Consider the following 23,191-nt stretch of genomic DNA (forward strand, 5'->3'; position numbering starts at 1 on the left):
AGCAATATTTTGACCCACCCCTAGTCTGAGGTTTGTTTGTTTTAAAAACAAATGCATCGAACCACAACCAACAATAGCAGTGTTGCCTCACAGCAAGAAGGTGCTGGGTTTGATTCTTGATCTGGGAACTTCTCCCCATGTCTGCGTTGGTTTCCTCCGGGCTCTCCGGTTTCTTCCCGCCATCAAAATGTAAGAATGTTTAACACATTCAGTCAGGTTATATACGTTGTGTAGAGTTGTGTAGAGGTGCACTCGGTTGCAGTGGCTCTGATCAACCCTCCATCTGCCCTTATAATTTTGTTGTGCGATTTCGGTTTTATAACAATAAAGATCCTTTCTTTCCTTAAACATAATGTTTTGACATATATATTACATTTTTTTTTATATTTTCTTTTGTCTCTTGTCTATCAGAGCTGTTGAAGGAGCAGGAGCTGCCAGTGAAATGGTTAGAGCTGAGAAAGCCACCACAGACAGAGAGAAGCAGGAAGACGTGAGGCGTAGTGGTTCACAGAAGAAACATAAAAAGCACAAAAAACATAAAAGTAAGAAGAAGAAAAGGAACCGAGAGAACGAAAAGGAAAGCAGCTCAGAGTCTGGGGCAGAACTGGAAGGAACCAAACATCAGATAAGGTAAAACAAAATGTGTGGATGTTAATCATCACAAAATTGTTGTCTTATATATACATATCAATCAAAACTCATTATCACTCACATCCTGACAACAACATAAAACTTTTTTTTTCTTTAAAACAAATATTAGGTTTGGGAAACAGATCAACATGTTTGAGGATTTTCTGACACTTTATAGACCAAACAGCTAATCGATTAATCAAGAAAATAATCAACAGATTATTTGATCAGTTTGATTTAAAGAGAATATAGTTCCTGTGCATCTGTGACCATTATGAAACTCTCCCTGTTTGTTTGCTGTTATTACCTGTTTATAAATGTGACTTAAAATGGTTTTCTTTGCTTCATAGACGAGAAACACCAGCAGATGTGAAAATGGAACAAGGTAAGTCTATTTTATTTTATTCAGTAATCTGTGTGTGTGAATCAGCTCTTGTGAGAAAAATGCAGTAGAATACTACTCCACTGAAAGACACAACACAACATACGTTGTTAAATCACCATTGACAACAGATCTACATCACCACACTCACTATTGCCTTGTTTGTTTAGAAAAAAGCATTTCTGTAAGGATGGAGATGCCACTGCCTGGTTTCAAGATATATGAAATGCACCTGCTATTGTTATAAGATTGGTAGTTAAAGCATGTTGTTTTTGTTGTTTGTCAATATATGTATTGATGTATACAAAAGGTTTGCGATATAGATGTTACAATGGACTCTCCCACATGTATTTAATGTCTGTGTTTTTGTTTCTTTATATTTAATTTTACAATTATGCTTGACTATCAGCAGCGCTGTAGCCTATTTGTGTACTCCATACTCGCTATATAGTGTCTATGTGCGGTACATCTTTTACTTTCCGTATTCTCAACCTATTCAATCTGTGTTTAATTTTTGTTCATGACTCTTCAGAGTTTGCGAGAGCAATGACTTCAATTTTGGTTGACTTGCATACACACACAGTGCAATGTGGAAACAAGCCCCGTTAAATCTCATTTGTGGACGATGTCTTCTGATGTATAAAACATGTTTCACTTTAAAAGCTGTTCATTTGTTTCTCCTACAGGTGAGGATAAGCAGAGCAAGTCCAAATCCCACAAGCGGCACTCATCAGGGAAGAGGAAGAAGAAGAAGAGAAAGAGGAAAGGTGACGACAACTCATCAGATTCTGACTCCCAATACATGTCAAGACGGAGGGACAGTAATTGTGGTCGAGCCTCCTCGCCAAGGCGACTAGAGGAGTTGCCTGATATAATCCCCAAACAGGTGAGATACATCTCCTTTGTCTCTGTTAGCTAAAAATCCCTATTTTCTCTATAGTCCTTGGTGAAGGAGAGTGAATGTCTGTTCTGGTAACCAGGTTTTCTGTGTCTCAGTCTGTCACGGGCATGGGGGTAACTTATGCAACCACATTTGAAATAAGCTGAACAATCAATTTAACCTTAAATATCAACTCTATTGTAATCTCGAAGTTAAGTGTTATCCTGTTATTTGTTGGATCCACTGTTTAGGTGACTTAGTTAAGTTTAACATTTTTACTACAAAAGTGGAATTAAAGGCTTTACTCTCTGTTTACAGGACAGCTCCAATAAAGGAAGAAGAGATGAGGAGACTCATGGGAGGAGGAGCAGATCCCGCTCACAGTCACATTCCGATTATCGTTCGCATTCCCGTTCAGTAAGGAGAGGCTCACGTTCTCGGTGTGGACACCGCCACCAAAGATCAAGGACTCGCTCTTTATCCAGTTCACAGTGCCACAGGACCCGGTCAAGGTATGAAGAAAATCCCTCAGTGGATTGATTGGTGTTTAAGTTGTGGGCCTAAAACTGCAAATCTTTGTCTTAAAGCTAAATATTGAAGTTTAAAGTACAAAAACCGGTAGGTGGACCACACCTTATTCTTAGTTCTAATTTTTCAACCCTTTTTCTATTTTTTTCTAACATAATCCATGTCTTACACACATTCATATTTTTTTACTGGTATCAGTGCTTCTCAGCACATGATGTGCACTGTATATAAGATGCTGACTATGTGTCAAGACCTCCTTACAACACTGATGATGTAACATTTCAGATTTCATGTATTCACACGTTTCCCAGGGTGGTAGTAGTAATCATGTAGTTGTATCAGGATCACACATTTGTGAAAAAATGTGTAAATTATGTGATGACTGGCAAAAACACAGTGATTATACATCTTTAAATGTAGTTGGAAAATCAACATTGCGTTTGCATCCATGGTGCTCTCTTCTCATCATGAACCTGTGGCTTTTCACTCTTTACTGATTCGGTTGCCCTGGCTGCTGATAGCTCCTCAGAGAAGAGAGGAGCTGTTGATGTATCCGCCAAGGTTCCTTCAAAAAGCCATGATCCACCTCCGCAGGCCTCCAGCCCGACTCCAAGGAACATCAAAACAGAGGAGCTGACAGAGTCATGCCCCACAGAGTTATGTAGCCAAGACCAGTGTAAACAGCCAGCAGAGAAGAAAGCAGAGGAAACAACACAACAACTAGGTAGGACTTGTTTGATGTCATCTTACTTATACTTTTCTCGGACTCCTGTTCAGAATAATAGTTCAGGTATTTTGAATCATCACTGGTAATTGCGCTGAGCACACCCTCTGCGTCAAGAACCAGTCTAAGACACGGCAGCTTTCGCTGACTGAAAACATGGCTGCCTATGGGGACACCAGGAAAAACTGATTTTAGCCAGGCTCTATGCCTGGATATCTTAAGAATATGATTTCAGGTATAACTCACCATTAGACCACCTTTTCCAACCGGAAACTGAAGTTTGTAAACCCCTCTTTCTCTTGCACCATATTTTATAGGGGAAAAACAGCGATTTTACATCATGGCACACAGAAGTTGTTGATCCACGACTGCCTCCATCAGTAAGTTAAAATTATGTGACTTTGGTGTTTGAAATCTTTCATTCAGATTTACCCTAAGGGGCACAAACCTACCAAACGAGGCAGCAGTAGACGAGCAGATCCTATGTCCCATTGAGCTAAAAACATAATTTTCCTATGGACTTTGATATTGGTCAAACAATTGACAAACCTCAATTATTTTTCTTGTTTCCCTACTGGCATCCATGTATTACAGGCATCTGCCTCTGTGTCCAATGCTGGTTCTTAGTACAAGGCGTCGCACTGTCAGCGTTGACAGAACTTTGTACAGCCACACTTTAAATGTGCCATATGTAAGAATGTGGCCAAAAACGGTTACTACATTCAAATTCAAAATACCGAAGTCTTTTAGGTTTGGTTTTCTGACGTAACTGGCAACCCATGGTTGCTCGGCAGCTGAGACTCTACTGACTGCAATGATTGGTAGACGGTGGTAGGTGGCGCCACATGCCAAAACATGATTTCAAAACATAAACATGATTTGCAGTCTGCAAAATAGTTTTTTTAAGGCAAACATTTTGTCTGTACTGTTGTTGTTGCTGAGTTCAGTTTGTTATATGAACATTATTCCTGAGTCTCTGTGACATATTAGGAGGATTTTATGGCCAGTTGCTTTAGATTTATTACATAATGCACCTTTAAATAACCTGAACTATTCCTTCAATATAAAACAATTTTACTGTCTGGAAGTAAATTTTACACAAGGCTTTTATTGTAAGGTATAAAATGTTACCATTTTTGCACATTTTTGCATTTAGGCACTCATTGGTGATTGTAAAAGTAAAGGCCTTTTATAAAACCATTCGTGATTGCCTGAATATGGACTATTTAGTGCAAAATGTATTTTTATGCTGCGGTTATCCACTTTTCTGTATCAATGGATACCAGTAGTACCTCTGCCCCATATCTCTTCTAAACTTAATCTCTCATATCTTATATCTCATATAACTTAATAGATATTCTTATGTCATTGAGAAAACTGAAAAATTATCTGGTCAGAGTCATCTGATACTTCACACATTAAATGAATGAAGGTTGAAACATACTGTGTTTGCACAATGTGAACTAATGTGCACAAGTGTCAGTTATGGCAACTCTTTACCTTACCCATAGTCAAACATATTAAATGAGCTTTGCTGTGTTGTAATGTTGTCTGTTGTTTATTACTAAAGCTGCAGGTTGTGGCATATCCCAATCTGCGCTGAACAAGCCCATAGCTACTGAACCCAAGCAGACCACTGAGGCCATCGTTTCTCAGCTGAAAGCACCAGAACACCTTAACATGGACAGAAAATCACCAGCGAAGAAGAAGAAGAAAACGTCCAAGTCTCCACAGAGGAGCAAAGATGGAAAGTCATCAAAAATGGAGAAAAGATCTAAGTCCCCATGTAGGAGCAACAGGAGGGGATCTAGATCTCACAGCCGTTTAAGGAGGACAAAATCCAGGTCGAGGTAGCGTGACTGGACTGTTTATTTACATGGATTCTCTGTAGTTCAGGTTTTTGGACATTGAACAGACAACTACAAATAAATCAACTTGTCGTCTATATAGGTCAGGTGGACGGACGTCCAGGAGGTCACGCTCACGCTCCGGGTCAGAGTCACGGTGCAGGAGGAGGGCACCTTACAGTCAGAGGGACCGCTGGAAACGAGAGCCAAGTCACTCCCCCGTACTCATCCTCCGCAAAGATAGATCCCCTACCAGGAAACATGATAGCTCGAGCAACAGTCCTCACCGCATCACTGAACTAGGTCAGATAATATGAAATCACACGTAAACTGTATTGCCCCTTGCTTTTTTTATTTGCATTTGGACTTTATTATTTATAGAGAGAGGTTTTGTGTCATGCAGCAACCATACTCCACTGTCAGATCAGAAAACTCACCAACTTTTATCCAAGGTGTCCAAAGCTTCAAGCATCCCTGCCCTGTGCAACTGACGAGCGATACATTCGGGTGAATTTCTCGTGGAGTAATCACGCCTCAACAACAATGCATTCATTATTTGAGCATTTCGAATAAGAATAAGAAATCTTAATATTCTTGGTTTGTGGACATTGTCATTTTGGCTGATTGACACAGTTTCTCAACTAATTAAGAAATAATTATCAGATTAATCTGTAAAGGACAATCTGATTCGATTTAAGCTGCTATTAAAGTTTCCTTGTAGAAACTAAATTCACAAATTCCATGTTTTGTATTACATTCTTTCCCTCAGATAAGGAGCAGCTGTTGGAAATCGCCAAGGCCAATGCTGCTGCCATGTGTGCCAAAGCAGGTATGCCCATTCCTGCCAGCCTGAGGTCCACAATGCTTCCCCTGGCTCTGCCCAGTATGGCAATGAATGCCGCAGTGGCCAGTATGACTGCCGGTAAGATTTTGATTTCTATCGTCTTTCTGTCTGTATCTCATACAGCCATGCTTCGGAGAAATGAAATCCAAAACTATACCTTTAAGGCCCCACTTTATCATTTAAAGGTTTGTGTTTCTCTGTGTCTCTTTCAGCCACCATGACGGCAGCCTTGTCAAACATGGGTTCTCTGTCTTCACTGCTCTCGCTGCCCTCTATAACCAACAAACCTCCACCTGCTGCTGCTGCTACTCAGCCCAACATGGCTGCTTTGGAGGAAGTGAAGAGGAAAGTGGCAAAGCAGGCCAACAGCATCAGCATCAAGGAATTTACTGATGTAAGGGAACAATACAGTAACATAATGTATAATTTACTGAGGTTTCACTGTGAATACGGTACCTGCCACATAGTGCGTAACTTTTTCAATATAAACAAACGTCCGTTACATCAAAGCCATTGTCAGATGAGTTCATACAAAACAGTGTTTTGTTTTCTGCTTTCATCTCTGGGGTTTTGTTATATAACCTACAATGACAAGGAGGATCTATCCATCTGTCTGTGGTGTCACAGAGGTACAGTAATTATTGGGTGGTAGTGACACTGGTAGTGTGCTTTATGTCTATTTGCTCGTGTATGTAGGCCAGAGTCTGTTCATCTTTATGTTCGTTGTGCCATCTTTAGGAAATCCTTTCACATTTGGCACAAACACTGACATGGGCTTGAGGATGAACTGATTTTATTTTAGTAGTCAGTGGTCAAGGGCACTGTCACGATGTGTTATCTTAAGAATGCCTTTAGAGAATCATTTAAAGTTGTGACTGCCTCACTTGTATTGGGTAATTGAAGATTGAGATCACAATGTCTTTACAAATATTCTTTTGGCCTCTTGAATTTTTAATTTTATTTTTTAGTCAACATGCACATGTAATATAAGTCTGGAAAAGAATATGTGTGCACTGGTACTGGTACTGATCCTGTTTGCGAGACGTAAGCTTTAAACCTTTATTGTGAGCTCGGAGCTTATTTGCTCTTTGTGTGTGTTTGCAGAAATGTAAGATGATTGTGGACAGTAAAGGGGAGCTGCCGGTGGCTGTTCCTCACGTGTCAGATGAAGAGGATGATGGGAAACCATTTGGAGGATCAGCTCTTCGGGAGCAAAAAGCCATCAGCTTCAACATCAATGTAACTCCAATACACACATGAGTTTATATGTCACTGTGTGTGTGGCTGAACCTGCTCAGCGCTGCCTTTGAGTTAATTAGCACTAAACTTGTGTAAAAGTGTGTTTGATATAATCTCTTGCAGGTTCATTTATAAACAGTGCTGATACTTCTGCCTGTCAGCAACTTCATTGTTCTGTAATACAATGACCACATTTTCTTTTGATTTTCCTCCAGAACACAGCAGTTCGTCCAGCAGTGCGTAGTGATGCCGGCATAGCCAAGGAATTTCCTGTGTCTTCAGGGTCCCAGCATCGGAAGAAGGTCAGAAAAGATTCACGAGATTTTAGTCTTGTAATATGGTTTAAAAGGTCAGTTTTGGTGTGGCTGTGCGCATCCCCTGCACCGAGAAACAGCTGCCAGCAGGAACACAAGAAGGAACAGATTATAGCCACCATGATGTAAAATCAAGGAATTTTTAGGTTTAGGGAGTAATTTTGCAGTCAGAAACTGGAAGATTAGTCATGATCTGTGTTACCGTTACAAATTATCCATAAAAAATATGTTTTATAATATATTTTATAATGCCTCACGACTGTAATGTAATTTCCAGGAGGGTGAGACACTGGGTGCCTACGGAGAATGGGTTCCAGTGGACAAAACGGCAGACAAAACTGCAGGTGCCTCCAGAAAGGCCCAGATTCACATTCCCACAGCATCTGCTACCTCTTCATCATCAGGCAAAGCTGCGGCAGCGGCAGCAGGGTCACCAGAGGCTGTCGAACAACCAGCACCCGTTAATGACAGCGTTTTTCCTGACCCAGTGCAGCAGGTGAGAGGTGTACTAAATAAACTTGTTTGTAGTAGAAATGTCTTAATTTTTTTAACTATGTATTTGTTTTCTTTGTGAGTGTGCAAACACAAAGCTTGTGACTTTTTGTTTTGCAGCTAGTAAAGGCCAATACAAGCTTGTAAAGTAACATTTTAAAACATTATTTCTTTGCAGCCAGTAGATATCTCTCAGGCTGTAACTGAGAGAATCAAAGCTCAGAGGCGTCTGGCTGAGAATCCATATGATGTCAGTGCGATCTGCATGCTCAACCGAGCACAAGAGCAGGTACTTCCTGCTTCTGACATCTCCCCTGTGTTTTTTACTTTATCTATGATCTATGCAGAGAGGTTCCCTCAATAAATAAATGTCACAGCACCAGATTAAGACTTTGACTCTGATCTAATGGACATCTCCTGTTGTCATAGGTGGATGCATGGGCCCAATCCAACACTGTCCCTGGTCTCTTCACTGGTTCTACTGGAGCACAGGTCCTCACCTCAGAGGAGCTGTCCAACAGTGGACCACAAGCATGGCTGAAGAAGGTAAGAGGGTTAAATCATGAATACACATGTTGAAAAGTGTAGAATTCCCCGTGCTGGGAACCAGTCTGAGACATAGAAGCTTGCTCTCACTGAAAAACTGATTCTTATTAACATAAATAAGGTCTGTCTCTCAGACTGGTTCTTGGTGCTGTGGACACTGCAGCCACTGTTGCATCTAATACTAGTTCACAGTACAGGCATTGTCACACTTGTTGAGCTCTCCCTGTTTGTTCCCTAATGTATAAGTCATGTCTCTGTGTCTATGTTAGGACCAGTTCCTTAGGGCGGCTCCAGTATCAGGGGGTGTGGGGGAATTCCTGATGAGGAAGATGGGCTGGAGGACGGGGGAGGGCCTTGGGAGGAACCGCGAGGGTACCGTGGAGCCAATTATCATTGACTTCAAGGTGGACCGCAAAGGTTTGTGGCCAAAGAATATTATTTTCTTTCTCCTTTTTTTTTGCACTGCTGTATATGTACCGTATCTTAAACATGTAAATGTTTTCATTCGGTGGGATGGTTGTCTCTGTTTGTCAGGACTGGTTGCTGAAGGAGAGAAGCCACAGAAGCAGACGGGAGGACTGGTGGTAACCAAGGATCTAATGGGTAACAGAAACACAGCAGACATGGTCACGGCATGCACAGTAAAATATAAACCTGATAATAATAAATAAAAATGTTGTCCTCAAGCAAGAAAGCCAGATTTTAGCCACTGAGAAAAGGCTCGTCTAAAAAAAGCTTTTTTTGATTCTACAATACCTTGAGAATGTGTTTGCCAATCTATCTTGCTTTTTCTGAGTGGAAACTGATATTTGTAAACTGCTCACTCTCTTGCAACAAAGTCCAGAGAGATCAGATAGATGTCTGCATTTCAGCTCATGACAGCTGTCAGATTGTGTGGCTCAGGTACGTATGCATGAAGGATTATAAACACCAAAGTCACAATTGACTTTGATGCGGGGAGTGAGCTGTTTACAGAGTGACACTTCAGTTTCCTGTTGAAAAGGCTCTCTCGCTCAGGTTAACCCACGCGACTTTACTAAAAATTCCATTCCAGTGAACATTTCAGTTCCCCTTTCTCAGATTCTGCATTCATGTGTGTGCAGGTAAACACCCAGTGTCTGCTCTCATTGAGCTGTGCAACAAGAGGCGGATCATGCAGCCTGAGTTTGTCATGGTTCACCACAGTGGTCCTGACCATCGCAAGAATTTTCTCTTCAAGGTGGGTCATGTCTGTCTTGCTTCTTTTTTTTTATCAGCTGACCTCATATCGAGGGTTTATCCACGCAATTAAATATTCTGAAAGATAGTGCACATTTTGAGTTTCAGAGGAACTGCCCTTTTCCCCCTCATTCTTGTTCTTATTCTCATATGTTTTATCGATATTCTTTCAATTCTGTCCTCATGTTGGTGTGTTTCCAGGTCACATTGAATGGTGTGGACTACCAACCGCAGACAGCAAGCCCAAACAAGAAACATGCCAAGGCCATGGCAGCTACAGTTGCCTTGCAGGCTCTGGGAGAGGTAACGTAAAAAGAAAAAATTTTGACCTTAATGCCGAATACAGAATGTGTTTAATGTAAATGTGACCTCATCATTTAGGAGTGTGGTTGTATACGGTACTGATACATGGTCAGTGTTGATGGGGTTGTGCGTACCCCTAACGCAACAACCAGCCTGTGACAAGGTCATTGAAAACATGGTTGTCTGTTGCTTGGGATATGAGGAAACACTGATTTTAGCCACTTAACAAACGTTTTGATGAACAAATTCTTCTTCATCTTAACATATCCAAACAATATGTTCCCGACTTTATGTTGTTTTTTGACAGCCTTTGCCAGCTGTTTTAACTGCTGGAGTCTATGAAGAAAATCATTGTTGCACTTTACAACGGTAACACAGCAGCTGCTGGTCTATTGCTAGCTCATTTGTTACGATTTTGTCACTAAGGTAAATTTGAATGAAATGTATGACTAAGTGATGGAGGCAGTAGTTGAGCCAGGACTCTTGTGTGTCATGGTGTGGGAGAATTAGTGGTTTACAAAGTGAAACAACTGCCTCAAGCTGGTTCTCGGTGCAGTTGATAAGGTGTGAGTGCCTCATAAAACCACATTCCAATAAACCTGACTGTAACATAGTATATTCAGACTTGTTTCTTTTGTTGCCAGGTTCCTGCTGATGGACCAGGTCTCTACACTGGCCCCGTCTTCACTGCTGCTTCTACTGGCCCTTTGTTCTCTACGTAGACAAACACACACACATAGTGTGGTTTGTGTGGTGCTGAGTCTTACATATTATTCCAACATTTAGATGATGCTGTTTTTGTAGCTCTGTTTATAATTCATGAATCATTCTCACTGTAGTGTATTATTTATATTGTAACAGATGTTTGCACACGTCAGTGAGAATGATGAAGGTGAAGCTTCACGTGGCACTAAGTATCTTTGAATCAAAGCTACGAGTGACCAATTTTAGAACCACAGACACCTTTTTTTTTCTTTTTTTTTTTTTAAGTCACTGTATTTATGTCAGGGTGGCAAATGTGTTCTTTAGAGGTGATTTGGATTCAGAAAGGATCTCTATTCATCTCATAAGTGGATGTTGTGTATTTATGTACATATGCTGACATTTGTAAATTGGTAGCGTTTAAGTTTATGTATAATAGCTTACCACTACTTTAGTCCCAAACATTAGACCGGACGCATGTGTCTCTGCATTAGCAGAGTTTGTTTTGGCTGTGAATTGAAACGTCATATCTGTAAATGTCTTTTTGGTTAAAAATGTTTTTCTTTTGGTCCTGATATTATATTTGTGACCTGGCATTCTTCAAGAAAAAAAAGCTGTTAAACTTTGTGCAACTGACCTTATAAAAAAATGTAAACACAAAATAAAGATTATATTTAAGTAATGTCTTAGAAGAATCCACTTAAATTCAGAAGATCCTGAAACTGACACTCCTTAATTACTACCACACAACATACATATCTTGTTATTCTTTGTAACATTTGTTAAGAAAAGTGATATATAAATAAAATGTACTATTATTATGTTAACTAAAGCTTTAGGTTTTTGAATAAACAAAAACAAGTAGAAGATTAGATTAAAGTCATGAAAAATCAGATTTTAAATGTATATCTATAAATCATTTTTCTTCTGTTTCTCCTAGGTGTGATCACAGCGCTAGAAGTGTGTGAGTTCTTGACACGATACTTTCCAGCTCCATTGAGACATTCCCACCTTAAGTGGATGGTGTTCAAGCATCTGAATCAGATGCTCACTGTATCCTGCACAAGATTAAGATACAGTATTTCATTTCCATATTTTAATTATGCATAGCATCAGAATTAAACATCATATTTTCATTATACTTTGTAATAAAATGCTGCGTTGCCTTTATTTTGACACGTTCCGCTACTACACGGTGTTTCCGGTCTAATTTGATCTAATTTTCTCATGCTTTACTCGCTGTTAGAACGCTGTTAGATGTCCTTCTAGTCTGTGATTGGTCACTTTCTACCTGGGGGCGGGTAGTTTATAAATACCCCCTGTTTACGCCCGCCTCCAGTCTTCTGGAGGTCTGCTCGCTGTCGTGTGGAACGGACTTCAGCAGCAGCAGCAGCATGAACAGCTGAGGAACTAAGGTAAAGCGCTTTTCTCTCCTTAGCACTAGGCTCCAGGTGGCTAGTTAGCATGCTATTAGCTTATTAGCTTCACGTCGCGCCCCATATACACGGTGAAAAATACAGATAACGATGTAATTGAACGAATCGTTTAAAATAACAGGGTGGCCGCGGGTCCTTAAAAAGTCGTAAGACGTAAAGTCGGTGGGCTGCCGAGAGATCCTACCACTGGGCTGATGACTGAGGCTAAAGTGTCTACAGGTGGCGGGCAGCATTGATTAACCACTCGACAGCATTGAAAAGTTAAAGTTTAATCACAAATGGCTTGAAAATAATGAGTGTTCTTGGTTTAGGTCGGTGCCTGACAGCGCGTATGAAGCTAGCTGCATCATATGTCGTAAAAATGTTCCACTTTTGATATGTATTTATATTTATGTCTTAAATATCATTTAGAGGTGGTATTAAAACGTCTTAAATTTAACTTGTTCATACCTGTAGACACCCGGATTTTACATAACTGAAATGTCACTTTCTACAATTTGTCAAAATATAAAATATCTATTGAACATAAACTCGTCTCTTGCAAATCATGCTGCCTTTTATAATAAATTTAACCCAGTATTCACAAAATAAATGTCAAATTTAGATAATCCTGGGTTAGGGTCAATTATTCCTGTGTAGAACAGATGTCTGTCTAATCTAATCCAGTCCAATTTAAAAACAACAAGAGCTGAAACATAGCGCTGTACGTCAGAGATAAATGAATAAAACAATAAAATACTGTAGAAAATATCCAAATTAAAGTGTAAAAATGGGCTGTTTAATGTAAAAGTGAAGGCGTATGTTAAATCTAAATAATGTGATTCATTATTTTCAATGTGTGTCTCTAAACTATGACACAGTAGATGTAGAGAGTCTGTTCTGATCGTTTGTACTTGACTTCTGAAAAACCACGAGTTAACCATGTCCTGTCTTCTCATCTGCAGAAACTGGAGACACTCCAGTTCATCATCTTCTCCATGATGTCGGCTGCTTCTTCCACCGCTCTGAGACAATGAGTATTCACGTCCATTTGTATTGTGTTTAGTCTGCTCCATGAGCGTGGAGATGTAGCCAAACAGTGGAGAAGAAACTCTGTTCTTCCTCGCTTCACTACATCTCCATAAACTAATGCACGTTTAGTGTTGTAGTGTGATTTGTTTATCTAAATAAAGCTAAAAATTAATGACAAACATTTCGTGTTGGTAATATTTTGTGCTAAAAGTCATTTCTATTTTATTAGATATGTTGATTTGGTTTAGTGAATCTGTGTTCAGCAGGTGAACACAGATTATCAGCTGAGACGACAAAGAAAACAACAGTTAACTTTGACAGAGACGTCTTCAGTGATCGTAGTGACACACAACTTCAGAGGTGGTGTAGACTTACACTTATCACTGAAGATGTCTCTGTCAAAGTTAACTGTTTTCTTTGTTGTCTCAGCTGATAATCTGTGTTCTCTGCTGACTGACACCAGCTCTGTTATATTGAGCTTGTACTTAAGCTTTTTTTTTTTTTAACTCTGTCATTGCCTTTCTTAGTGTCACTTTAGTAAATGTTTAACTTATAATTTTCCACTTTGTTGTGTTTAACATCTTTCAACAGCTCCTCTGGTTCTTTGTTCGAATGTATTCTGTCTTTAGCTCCAGTTGCAACTGGTTCATTGAATGTACTTGGTAAATGTTTGTACTTATAATATATAGTTTGTCTGTAAATAAATTTACTCATGGCATAAAGAAAATTGTGTGATTGATTAGAAAAAAACATTTGAAACAAAGTATAGTTGAAGTTTTTATTTTGAAACACAATCCCTGCATTGCACTATCTAAACACATGTTTCTCGCCAGCAAATGAGTGCTCGAAGGATTCTTCTGAGTGAAAGGGGTTGGCCAGATCTCTTACTATTTTGGAGTACAGCTTGGAGGAAACAATTGTTGCACGACTCCATCTTCATCCTGGAAGACAAAGCACAAGTTCAACACAAACACCACTAACGTGGTGACACGCTGCAACATACTCACATGATGGTGCAGTTGTCTCTTCAAGGAGCTTCTGGTTCTTCAGCCAAGTGGAGCATCAACAGATCCTGCAGAAGACACAACATAAGTCACTCTGACATGGGGACAGTTTCTAACGCAATTCAAGTTAAACATGGGAGAAGAGTAGATCAATGTCTTTCAAATTAGCAGCTTGTTGCATGAATGAGTGGAAGCTGCTCAAGGGTATGAGACACATGGACCCTTGTTTAGTAGAACACTAATAAAGATGAATGCAATTTAAACCCAGTCCATGTAAGACAATTACAGTCATAGGGCTGAGTATTCACAACAAGTCTGCAGTCAAACAAATTTGACTTTCTTCAGATGTTAGCCAACAACATTAGCACTAGTACTAAAAGATGAGTCTTCTAAATATCCAGCATGTTGCATGAATGACTCAAAGCTAATGGCCTTTACAGATTGTTGGTAACAGGAAGGACACAAGGACTAAAATAGTGAAGGGAAGATGCAATTTACTCCAAATTTAGCAAGGGGACAATGGAAGACATTTAAAAATGGCATCTTCAGATATTAGCATTAGCTTCTTCCAAATTAGCAGCTTGTTGCATGAGTGACTAAGCTAATCACCTTGTTGGATTGTTGGTAACAGGAAGGACACAAGGACTATAGTAGTGAAGGGAAGATGCAATTTACTCCAAATTTAGCAAGGGGACAATGGAAGATATTTAAAAATGGCATCTTCAGATATTAGCATTAGCTTCTTCCAAATTAGCAGCTTGTTGCATGAATGACTAAGCTAATCACCTTTTTGGATTGTGGCTAACAGGAAGGACACAAAGACTAAGTCACTCCAACTTCAGGACAATTTCTAAAGCAGTTAAAGTTAGACTTGAAGTAATTTAAACCTAAATTTAGCAAGACTACATTTTAAAAATGACACCTTTAGATGTTAGCCTACACCATTAGCACAAATGTTCAGTGTCTTCCAAAATAGCAGCTTTTTGGATTGTGGCCAACAGGAACAACTAAGGTAGTGAGTGAAAAATAGATTGCACACTGAATAAAGGCAAAATGCCTGACCTAAAATAAACACCAACAAGTAACTTTGTTTAAATGCCTTTGAGCAAATGTTTATTCAACACAACTGCAAACACTTTCCATGACGTGTACCTGAGAGGGTTCACTTCCTGCATGACTCCTTCAAACATCCTCAGAGTCTGAAATAAAGACACGAAAAAAGGTTCTAGCACATTTTGTAAAAGGTCAATAAAGGAAAACAGAAGATAACAATATGTCCTCTGGCGCCATCTTGTGGTCAAACGGAACAGTGATGGCATTTACCTGCTTCTGTCAGATTGTCCAAGCTTCCACTGCTGCAGGAAAAGTCAGCACAGATCAGGAATCCTGAAGAAGAAATAAGTCTGAACGAAAAATACATTGCAAGAGGAGAATGTGAGATTTAAATAAATCACCGAGTTTTGCAGCTCATACCTCTGGCTGCAAGGACAGGAATAGATGGATGCACCTGAAAGAGAAAAACATGAATACTGAGGAAATGTAGCTTTACCCGTGTTAAAATTAACATTATTAAATGGTGAATTAATGCCGTCAAAGAAATCCCAAACATTTAAGTCACTATTCAAGGCAGCAGTGGATTAAGACCCGTGTGCCATGATGTAAAAACCACCACGGTGCAGGGAGTAAGTTTAAGATGCTAAAAGCCACATTAGCCTCAATTGCTGTGAGCACATGGGAAATAGTCACCTGATGAAAGTCTGCTGCAGTGACTCAGGATGGAGCTTCTGAAACCTGTGAGAGAGTTAAAAACAAAGATAAAGATTAGAGAACACACCTTAATGACAGCAAACGTGATTAGAACAAAACATGCAGACAATGCTGTGGTTACCAGGAGCTACAGGTGAATGGTGGACCTCGTTTATCACGGCCTTCAGTTTAACCAGGATTCTGAAACTGAGCAAAGAGAAGACGTTAAAGACAAAGTTTAAGAACAAAGTATTACAATATAAACATATCATTCTCACCTGTGTGCAGTCCGTCCCTTGTCCAGGTTCACTTGAACAGGAAGTGACGCCAACTCCGGGCGGAAGCGGAATAAAAACAACCGGAAGTGAGGAGGCTGGATTCAGGCCGTGTGTCATGCATGGATGTATGGCGTCTTTCCTTCACCTGGTGAAGAATAATGATGTAAGTTAATGACAAAAAAAACAGACGTAGAACAAAAGTAATTCCACTAGTTTTCTATCTAAATTCATTTTCTACACACCTCCTTCGTGAGTCTCGGTGTTACCGCTGGAGTTTGGACTGGTTTGTCACGCTCACCGAACCTGATAGGAGATGAACGTAATAAAAGTTAAAACATTCGTAAAAAGGTGGGATTCTTTCACAAACGTCGAGGAGACGAATTGTTCAGCTTGATCCAACGGAGCCGGAACAAATCCTAGATACAAGATTTTTGAAAAGAAAGTCACAGCGGAAGTTGACAAGTGGCAGAAACCTGAACGGGGTTTGGTTTCTCGTACTCACCGAGCAGACATCACGCCGGGTGGATGAGCAGTATTTCAGTCGCAGAGTCTGAGAAAAAACAAAGACACGTTAAAATGTGAAGAGAATTAAAGACAAAAGGATCAGCTCAGTGTTTTTACTTCACCTTCAGTTCAGGCTCAGCTGCTCAGGTGATGCTTCACTGAGGCTCAGCAGAGAACGAAGCAGCTGAAGGAGTTGACTTATATACACACACACACACACAGGTGTGGCTGGTTGGCCTAATCACCTGCTCATTTACGTCACCTGTGACACCTGGCCGCCTGGGGGGCGTGGCCTCCGCTCCACGTGACCTCACGTGCTTCTCTTTTTAAACTAAAACCACTTCCAAACAAAAACAATATAAACTCTATTTATCGCTATATTGTAAACGTGTGTTTTATTGTTGAAATAGTTCATTCACTGTGTAGAAAGTATCAGACTTTTTTATTTAGCTGCTTCCAAAACACAGCTTTGTAAATGTATGTGTTCAGTTTACAGTGATCTTCATGTGAGAAATGAGAAAGACACAAACACAGTCTCATTTAAATCACGTTAAGAGCGCTGTAAACATTCGTACAGGAGTGAACGTTCGTACAGTAACGGCAGTTTAAGAAGAAATTACCTTATGTACGCTACAACATTTACGTTGACACATTTTCTGTTTAAAGAACACGTAAAGTCACACGTGCAACAGTTTACCAAAAAGTCAACATTTATGTTTGAAAAAACATATATAAAGTAAAATCTTATACATTTCATTACAGCAAAAATTAGTTACAGTGAATTGAAAACACTCATTCATTTTGTACATTTCTCTTATACGGCCAGGAGGTGGCAGTACAGGAGGTGGGGGTCACGCGGACCCCGTGGCGTCCTGCAGCTCCTCTCTGATGTCCATGAAATGGAGAATCTTCCCGATGTCCTGCAGGTGGAGAACGATTGTGGGTTCAAACGTCGGGAAACGTGAGTTGTTAATGAAAACGTATGATTGCGCAGGTGTAGAGACTACGTCCAAACATGGGCGCGAATGCTAGGGGGCCCGAAACTGCCAGAGATGACGACTTTCTTGGAGCGTGACGATGGCCAGACGCAGGAACTCGACTCGCTCTGTGAAGACCTGGTGAAAGACGTTGTTCGTACATTCTTATTTACAGACACATGTTCATTGTGTCTCAAAGACGAGGCATGAGTATGGTCATAAATACAGGATATCCCTCTGTACTTGTTAGGGTCTTATTTATCTTATCTTATTAGTCCCTGGTTCCAGATGTGGGGAACGTGTCCCATCCTTAACGCCACATTGACTCATTTCAACAGTGATATTTGATCGTATTTAGACGACCGTCGAATATGACGTCAACAAACTCATTTGTCCAAATGTCTGGTTTTTGGATCGCCGAGGGTGCTAAAAACCATACTTCCCCTTTTAAGTCTTGGAATGTTCTTGCTATTCCTATGACTTGAAAGCCAGACTGTGACTAAAATATATATATTTTTTCTATTCCTCTCCAGGGAAAACCAAAAGACATACAACACTTGAAGTGAACTGCTCTCCCTGCAGACGCTCGACTTCATCTCCCTCCAGGGACGCTGGGAGGTTCTTTTAGTGGGGGTCAGCACTTCCCTTGTCCCGGTCTTCCTCCCATATTTGTCTGTTTATATTTGTTCAATATGTTTTAACTTTGTTCTTTTTCATTCATCCCAGTGCCCAGTGTTAGGACTCTGTATTTGTATTTCTATTGCAGCAGTAGGGTTCTCAGTATGTTTTTCTAATAGTTTTTTATCCTAATGGGATCTAATGGTTTTACATGGGACCAGTTCGTTTGTAATGTTTTAGCATCCTAATGGGACCAGTAAGTTCCTAATGGGGTTCCAATTAATTGGTCACTCTAAATTGACCGTAGGTGTGAGAGTGTGAGTGAATGGTTGTTTGTCTCTATGTGGCCCTGCGATGGACTGGCGAACTGTCCAGGGCGTACCCTGCCTATCGCCCAATGTCTGCTGAGATAGGCACAGCACCCCCCGTGACCCTCTGGTGGAGGAAAAAGCGGTAGATAATGGATGGATATTACTTCAAATTCTACCATGAGTTAGCATCATTCAAAATTACTCAAAATCAGACTGGTTTACACAACTCATAATGATGAAGTGATGATTTTTTTATTGTAGTTATTGTCCACATCATTTCTTTGAAATATACTATATACTGTGAGTCAGTAAAAACTGTTGATGAATGACGTGAAGGAACAGGGAAAGCATTTTGTAATTTATTCAAATGTTTCAATCATTCTGTTTTTTGTCAGATAGTTGAAACAACACAACTTGTACAAAATTGATATGTGTATATGACTGTGAGTATTACCAAAGATACTAGTTTGAAACCTCGGTCATTGCTTACAGAGGTTAAAGTATGTATAGTATAGTATGTCGTCCAAAAATTGTCAAAATTGGTCAAAAACGTCATTGTATAGTATGTCGTCCATAAATGGACACAAACATAGGAAAGTATGTCGTCCAAAAATGGACAAAAACGTCATGGTAAAGTATGTCGTCCAAAAATGGACAAAAACGTCATAGTATAGTATGTTGTCCAAAAGTGGTCAAAAACATAATAGTATAGTATGTCGTCCAAAATTGGTCAAAAACGTCATAGTATAGCATGTTGTCCAAAAACGTTCAAAAGTCATACTATAGTATATCGTCCAAAATAGACAAAAACGTCATAGTATAATATGTTGTCCAAAAATGGTCAAAATTGGTCATTAACGTCTTATAGTATAGTAGGTCGTCCATAAATGGACAACAACGTCATAGTATAGTATGTCGTCTCAAAATGGACAAAAACGTCATAGTATATAGTATGTCGTCCAAAAATGGTCAAAAACGGTCGGGGTACTAAAGTATAATCCGTTTTTTTCACAATACCAACAAACGAGAGCACGGAAATTTCCTTGTTTCGTATTGAACCAAAATACGAAAAAACGGAAACAGCGCCCCTATTTCCTTGTTTCGTATTCAACCCAAATATGAACAAACGGAAAAAGTGCTCCTTTTTCCTTTTTTCGTATTTAACCAAAATACGGAAAAACGAAAGACACAAAACAAAATAACGGCCCAAATTAGTTTTTTGCAAATTCCTTCTTTTGTTTTTCGTTTCTTAATTCTCGAGACGGCGGCTGACAGACCGGAAGCGAAGTGTAAAAACTTCAAAATAAAAGCGTGCTAATTTATTGTCATACAGATAATATACCATTCTTTTTATACACTGTAATGTAGTACATCTATTTTCGTGAAAAGTGAAACTATAACAGCTGGTTGTTTGGGAGAAGGACATGTAGGCTATCATCATTATTTTAGCTGAGTGTGTGAATGGATATTGTAGAAAACGTTTACCCTGCCGAAATAAGCTAGCATCTAATATCACCAGCAGAGGTCGCCATCAGCCGCAGTCAAGACAGACATGGCCAATAATAGTGTTAATAATTATTTGAAAATCCAAACTTGTGATTAAGTTATGATGACTTCAGCGTCGATGTTTAGCCACAAGGGGGTGCCCGCATCCACCCAGGGATTTATTATGTTTTGTCTTATAGCCTATAACCCTGTATGATTTGGAATACAAATATGCTGAGATGGAGCTATAGTATGTAAACTGGCTCATGACAGGTCATCTGGAATATAAAGCAAACGTACCTGTCTCAAATGGATCAACATCTATGGAAGTCTTGTATTGTCGTCCCAGGGCAAAATACAGTAATGTAATAATATATATATTTAAATGCATAGTAATTATTGAATGTTTTTATCATTTAATTTAGGGTTTTCTTATTCACGCTCAAGTTCAGTTTTGTTCCCTCTGTTATAAACTCTTCCAATTGGTAATATTGTGTTGTGATCAGTTCAGTAATTAAGTAAGTAAGTCATTATCATTTGACAAATGCACTTTTAGACAGAAGTGCATTTGTGTGACAGAAGTAAAAGGAGCACTGTTTCCGTTTGTTCATATTTGGGTTGAATACGAAACAAGGAAATAGGGGCGCTGTTTCCGTTTTTTCGTATTTTGGTTCAATACGAAACAAGGAAATTTCCGTGCTCTCGTTTGTTGGTATTGTGAAAAAAACGGATTATACTTTAGTACCCGGACCAAAAACGTCATAGTAAAAAGCATGTTGTCCAAAAATGGTCAAAAACGTCATAGTAGGGGGGCGCTAGTGAGCACTGTATGGAGTAGTCGTGTTTTTCCAGGGCTTCTCTCCACCTGAAATAATTTGGTCACATACTTAAAATTTCGCCTGAATTCCCGGTTTCGCCTCATAGATATTTTCACCTTAGGATGACAAAACAAAAACATGAAAGAGGAAAGCGACAGGAGAAAGCCTTAAACGAGGCCGTTGACCAGCCATGTCCGGAGTTAGCGAAGCTAACTGCAGCAACCCCGGAGTTAGCTAATGAGTCTGACCCGGGACAAACGTTTTAATGACTTGGAGGCATCTTTGGCGTCCACCCAGGCAACGCTGGCGAGTCTCGGCAGCCGAATACAGGAGGTGGAAAACGCTAGCTCGGGGTTTGATTGCCGCCTCTCGCTTGAGGAGCAGAAATGTACGAAAATTATGTCGGAGAATGAAGCGCTTCGCCTGAAGGTAACCGACCTGGAGGCTCGCTCCCGGCGGCAGAATATTAAAATCATTGGCTTGCCTGAGAAAATCGAGAATTGACATCCGACGGAGTTTGTGGCAAAGTTTATCCCTGAGCTGCTGGGTGTCGACAACTTGACCAAGCCATTGGAAGAGTTCCGGGCTCATCGGTTGGGAAGACGGCTATCCGAGGACGACGCGCGCCCACGCGTTATGAGAGCGTAGATTCATCATTTTCAGCTGAAGGAGAACATACTACAACTGGCCCGACAGCAGTTTCCTCTGCGCTACAACGGAAAAGTAGTCCACTTATTTCCTGATTACCCGTCGGAGGTGATGAAGCAACGGCAGGCATTGCCGCCCGCAAGCGGCTCCGAGAGGCAGGTTTGAGGAGCGGCTTCATCGACCCGGCACGGCTGCGGCCCGCAGCCTGCGGGCAAGGCCGCTTTAATGCACGGGCTTACCTGGGCTGAAGCCCTGGGGCCTCCCAAGTTTAGGGGCCTCCCATTTTCAGGTTCATGATGCGCTGGAAAGTCATATTGTTTTGTAACAGGTCGGGTTTTCTGTCAATCACTCTTATCTCACGTTACGTGGCTGCTGATTGATCCAAGTGACACACATGACCCCATTGGCCCGTGGGCTTACCTATCAGAATGTCTAGTTTTGGGGTGTGACTATGATTGAGTGACAGTGTGGAAAATGTCGGGTAAGACGTTCGAGAGTGGTGCCCAGAAAAGAAAAGAAAAAATTAAGAAAGAGTTGCGGGAAAAGGACTTATTGAAGAGCACCCCAAAGCTCACTGGATCTTTTAAACCAGCTGCTTCTGCTGAAGATGGACCCAGCACCGGAGAAAACTCACTGTCTCACACACCGGAGGGAGCGGAGGAGCCGCAGTCCGCGCAGGTGGATGTAGCTGGAGAGGAGCAGGGGACTGTCGCTGCCCGCTGCAGTGAAGAGGAAGAGGGAGACGTGTTAGGTAATGACCCATATAACAGTGACCCAGGCCGCTGGGGAAATCATATTGACCGCGCAAAAGTGCGCGCTTATTGGGATCGGAGTCTTAATAAAAACGCTAACGTGTCGGCATCCGAACGCCAATATAAACAACAGAAACAATTTTTTTCAAAACTATATTTCACACGCAAACTCAATAACCCAGAGAATGGCTCTGTTATTCGCCATCAGTGGGTACTATGTTTTGCTTTGCAGGCAAATTTTTTGGTGATAATAAAAAGTCACCATTCGTTAGGGGGGTTATTTTGACTGGACACATGTAAATGATCGCATAACAGAACATGAAAGCTGTGATATTCACAGAAAAACCATGATCGGTTACATTCGGAACGCAAATGAACAGTTCAATGTGTGAGTGTGAATATTGGACACAGGTTCTACAGAGAGTTGTTGCTTTTATAATGTTTTCAGATGTAGATCATATTACAATTTTAAAAAATGAGACTCTATAAATCAAGGGGATATGGGCCCTCCAAAACCTCTCAGCCCTGGGGCCTAACATTAGGTTAAGGCGGCCCTGGCTGCGGGTCTCCAGCGATACCATGGACAAAGTGTTTTCGTCCCCGCAGGAAGCTGAGGCTTTTGCAGTGACTTGAAGTCTTGAATACTTCCCGCCCATATGGCGTACTTGGTATGTGACTTTGAAGTTGTTCGTATACCAACCGGGACTTTTTGTGACGGTTTGTAAAGTATGTGCATATGTATATTAACGTATTTCTCACTGCTGATTTTCACAAGCACTTGTCCTCATTAGTGGAGAGGACGCGAGGTCCCTGTGTTAACTTAGTGGCCAGTTAGTTGTTCCTGTATGGTCCGGCAGCCCGTAAGAGAGTATGTAGGGTTTGTAATCTCACTTTGTTTGGGAAAGTGGGGGGGAGGGAGGAGGGTGATGTCCATGTTCTTGTTCGTTTTCACGT

General features: G+C 40.5%; 1 protein-coding gene across 1 annotated transcript; it reads left to right on the forward strand.

The window, feature by feature from the left end:
• Positions 1-3,369: 3,369 nt before the first annotated feature.
• sonb (SON DNA and RNA binding protein b) lies at positions 3,370-12,063 on the forward strand (the record flags this gene model as incomplete). The annotated part of the gene is made up of 15 exons (XM_083899156.1): positions 3,370-3,379; positions 4,715-4,994; positions 5,095-5,294; positions 5,761-5,913; positions 6,048-6,229; positions 6,940-7,074; positions 7,290-7,376; positions 7,666-7,884; positions 8,059-8,169; positions 8,310-8,426; positions 8,696-8,843; positions 8,961-9,029; positions 9,530-9,645; positions 9,846-9,947; positions 11,989-12,063. The coding sequence occupies 15 exons, from the start codon at positions 3,370-3,372 to the stop codon at positions 12,061-12,063; spliced, it is 2,004 nt and encodes a 667-aa protein (XP_083755282.1).
• Between the last annotated feature and the right edge of the window lie 11,128 nt (positions 12,064-23,191).

This window comes from Microchirus variegatus, assembly GCF_963457635.1.
Source record: "Microchirus variegatus genome assembly, chromosome: 1".
NCBI lineage: Eukaryota > Metazoa > Chordata > Actinopteri > Pleuronectiformes > Soleidae > Microchirus > Microchirus variegatus.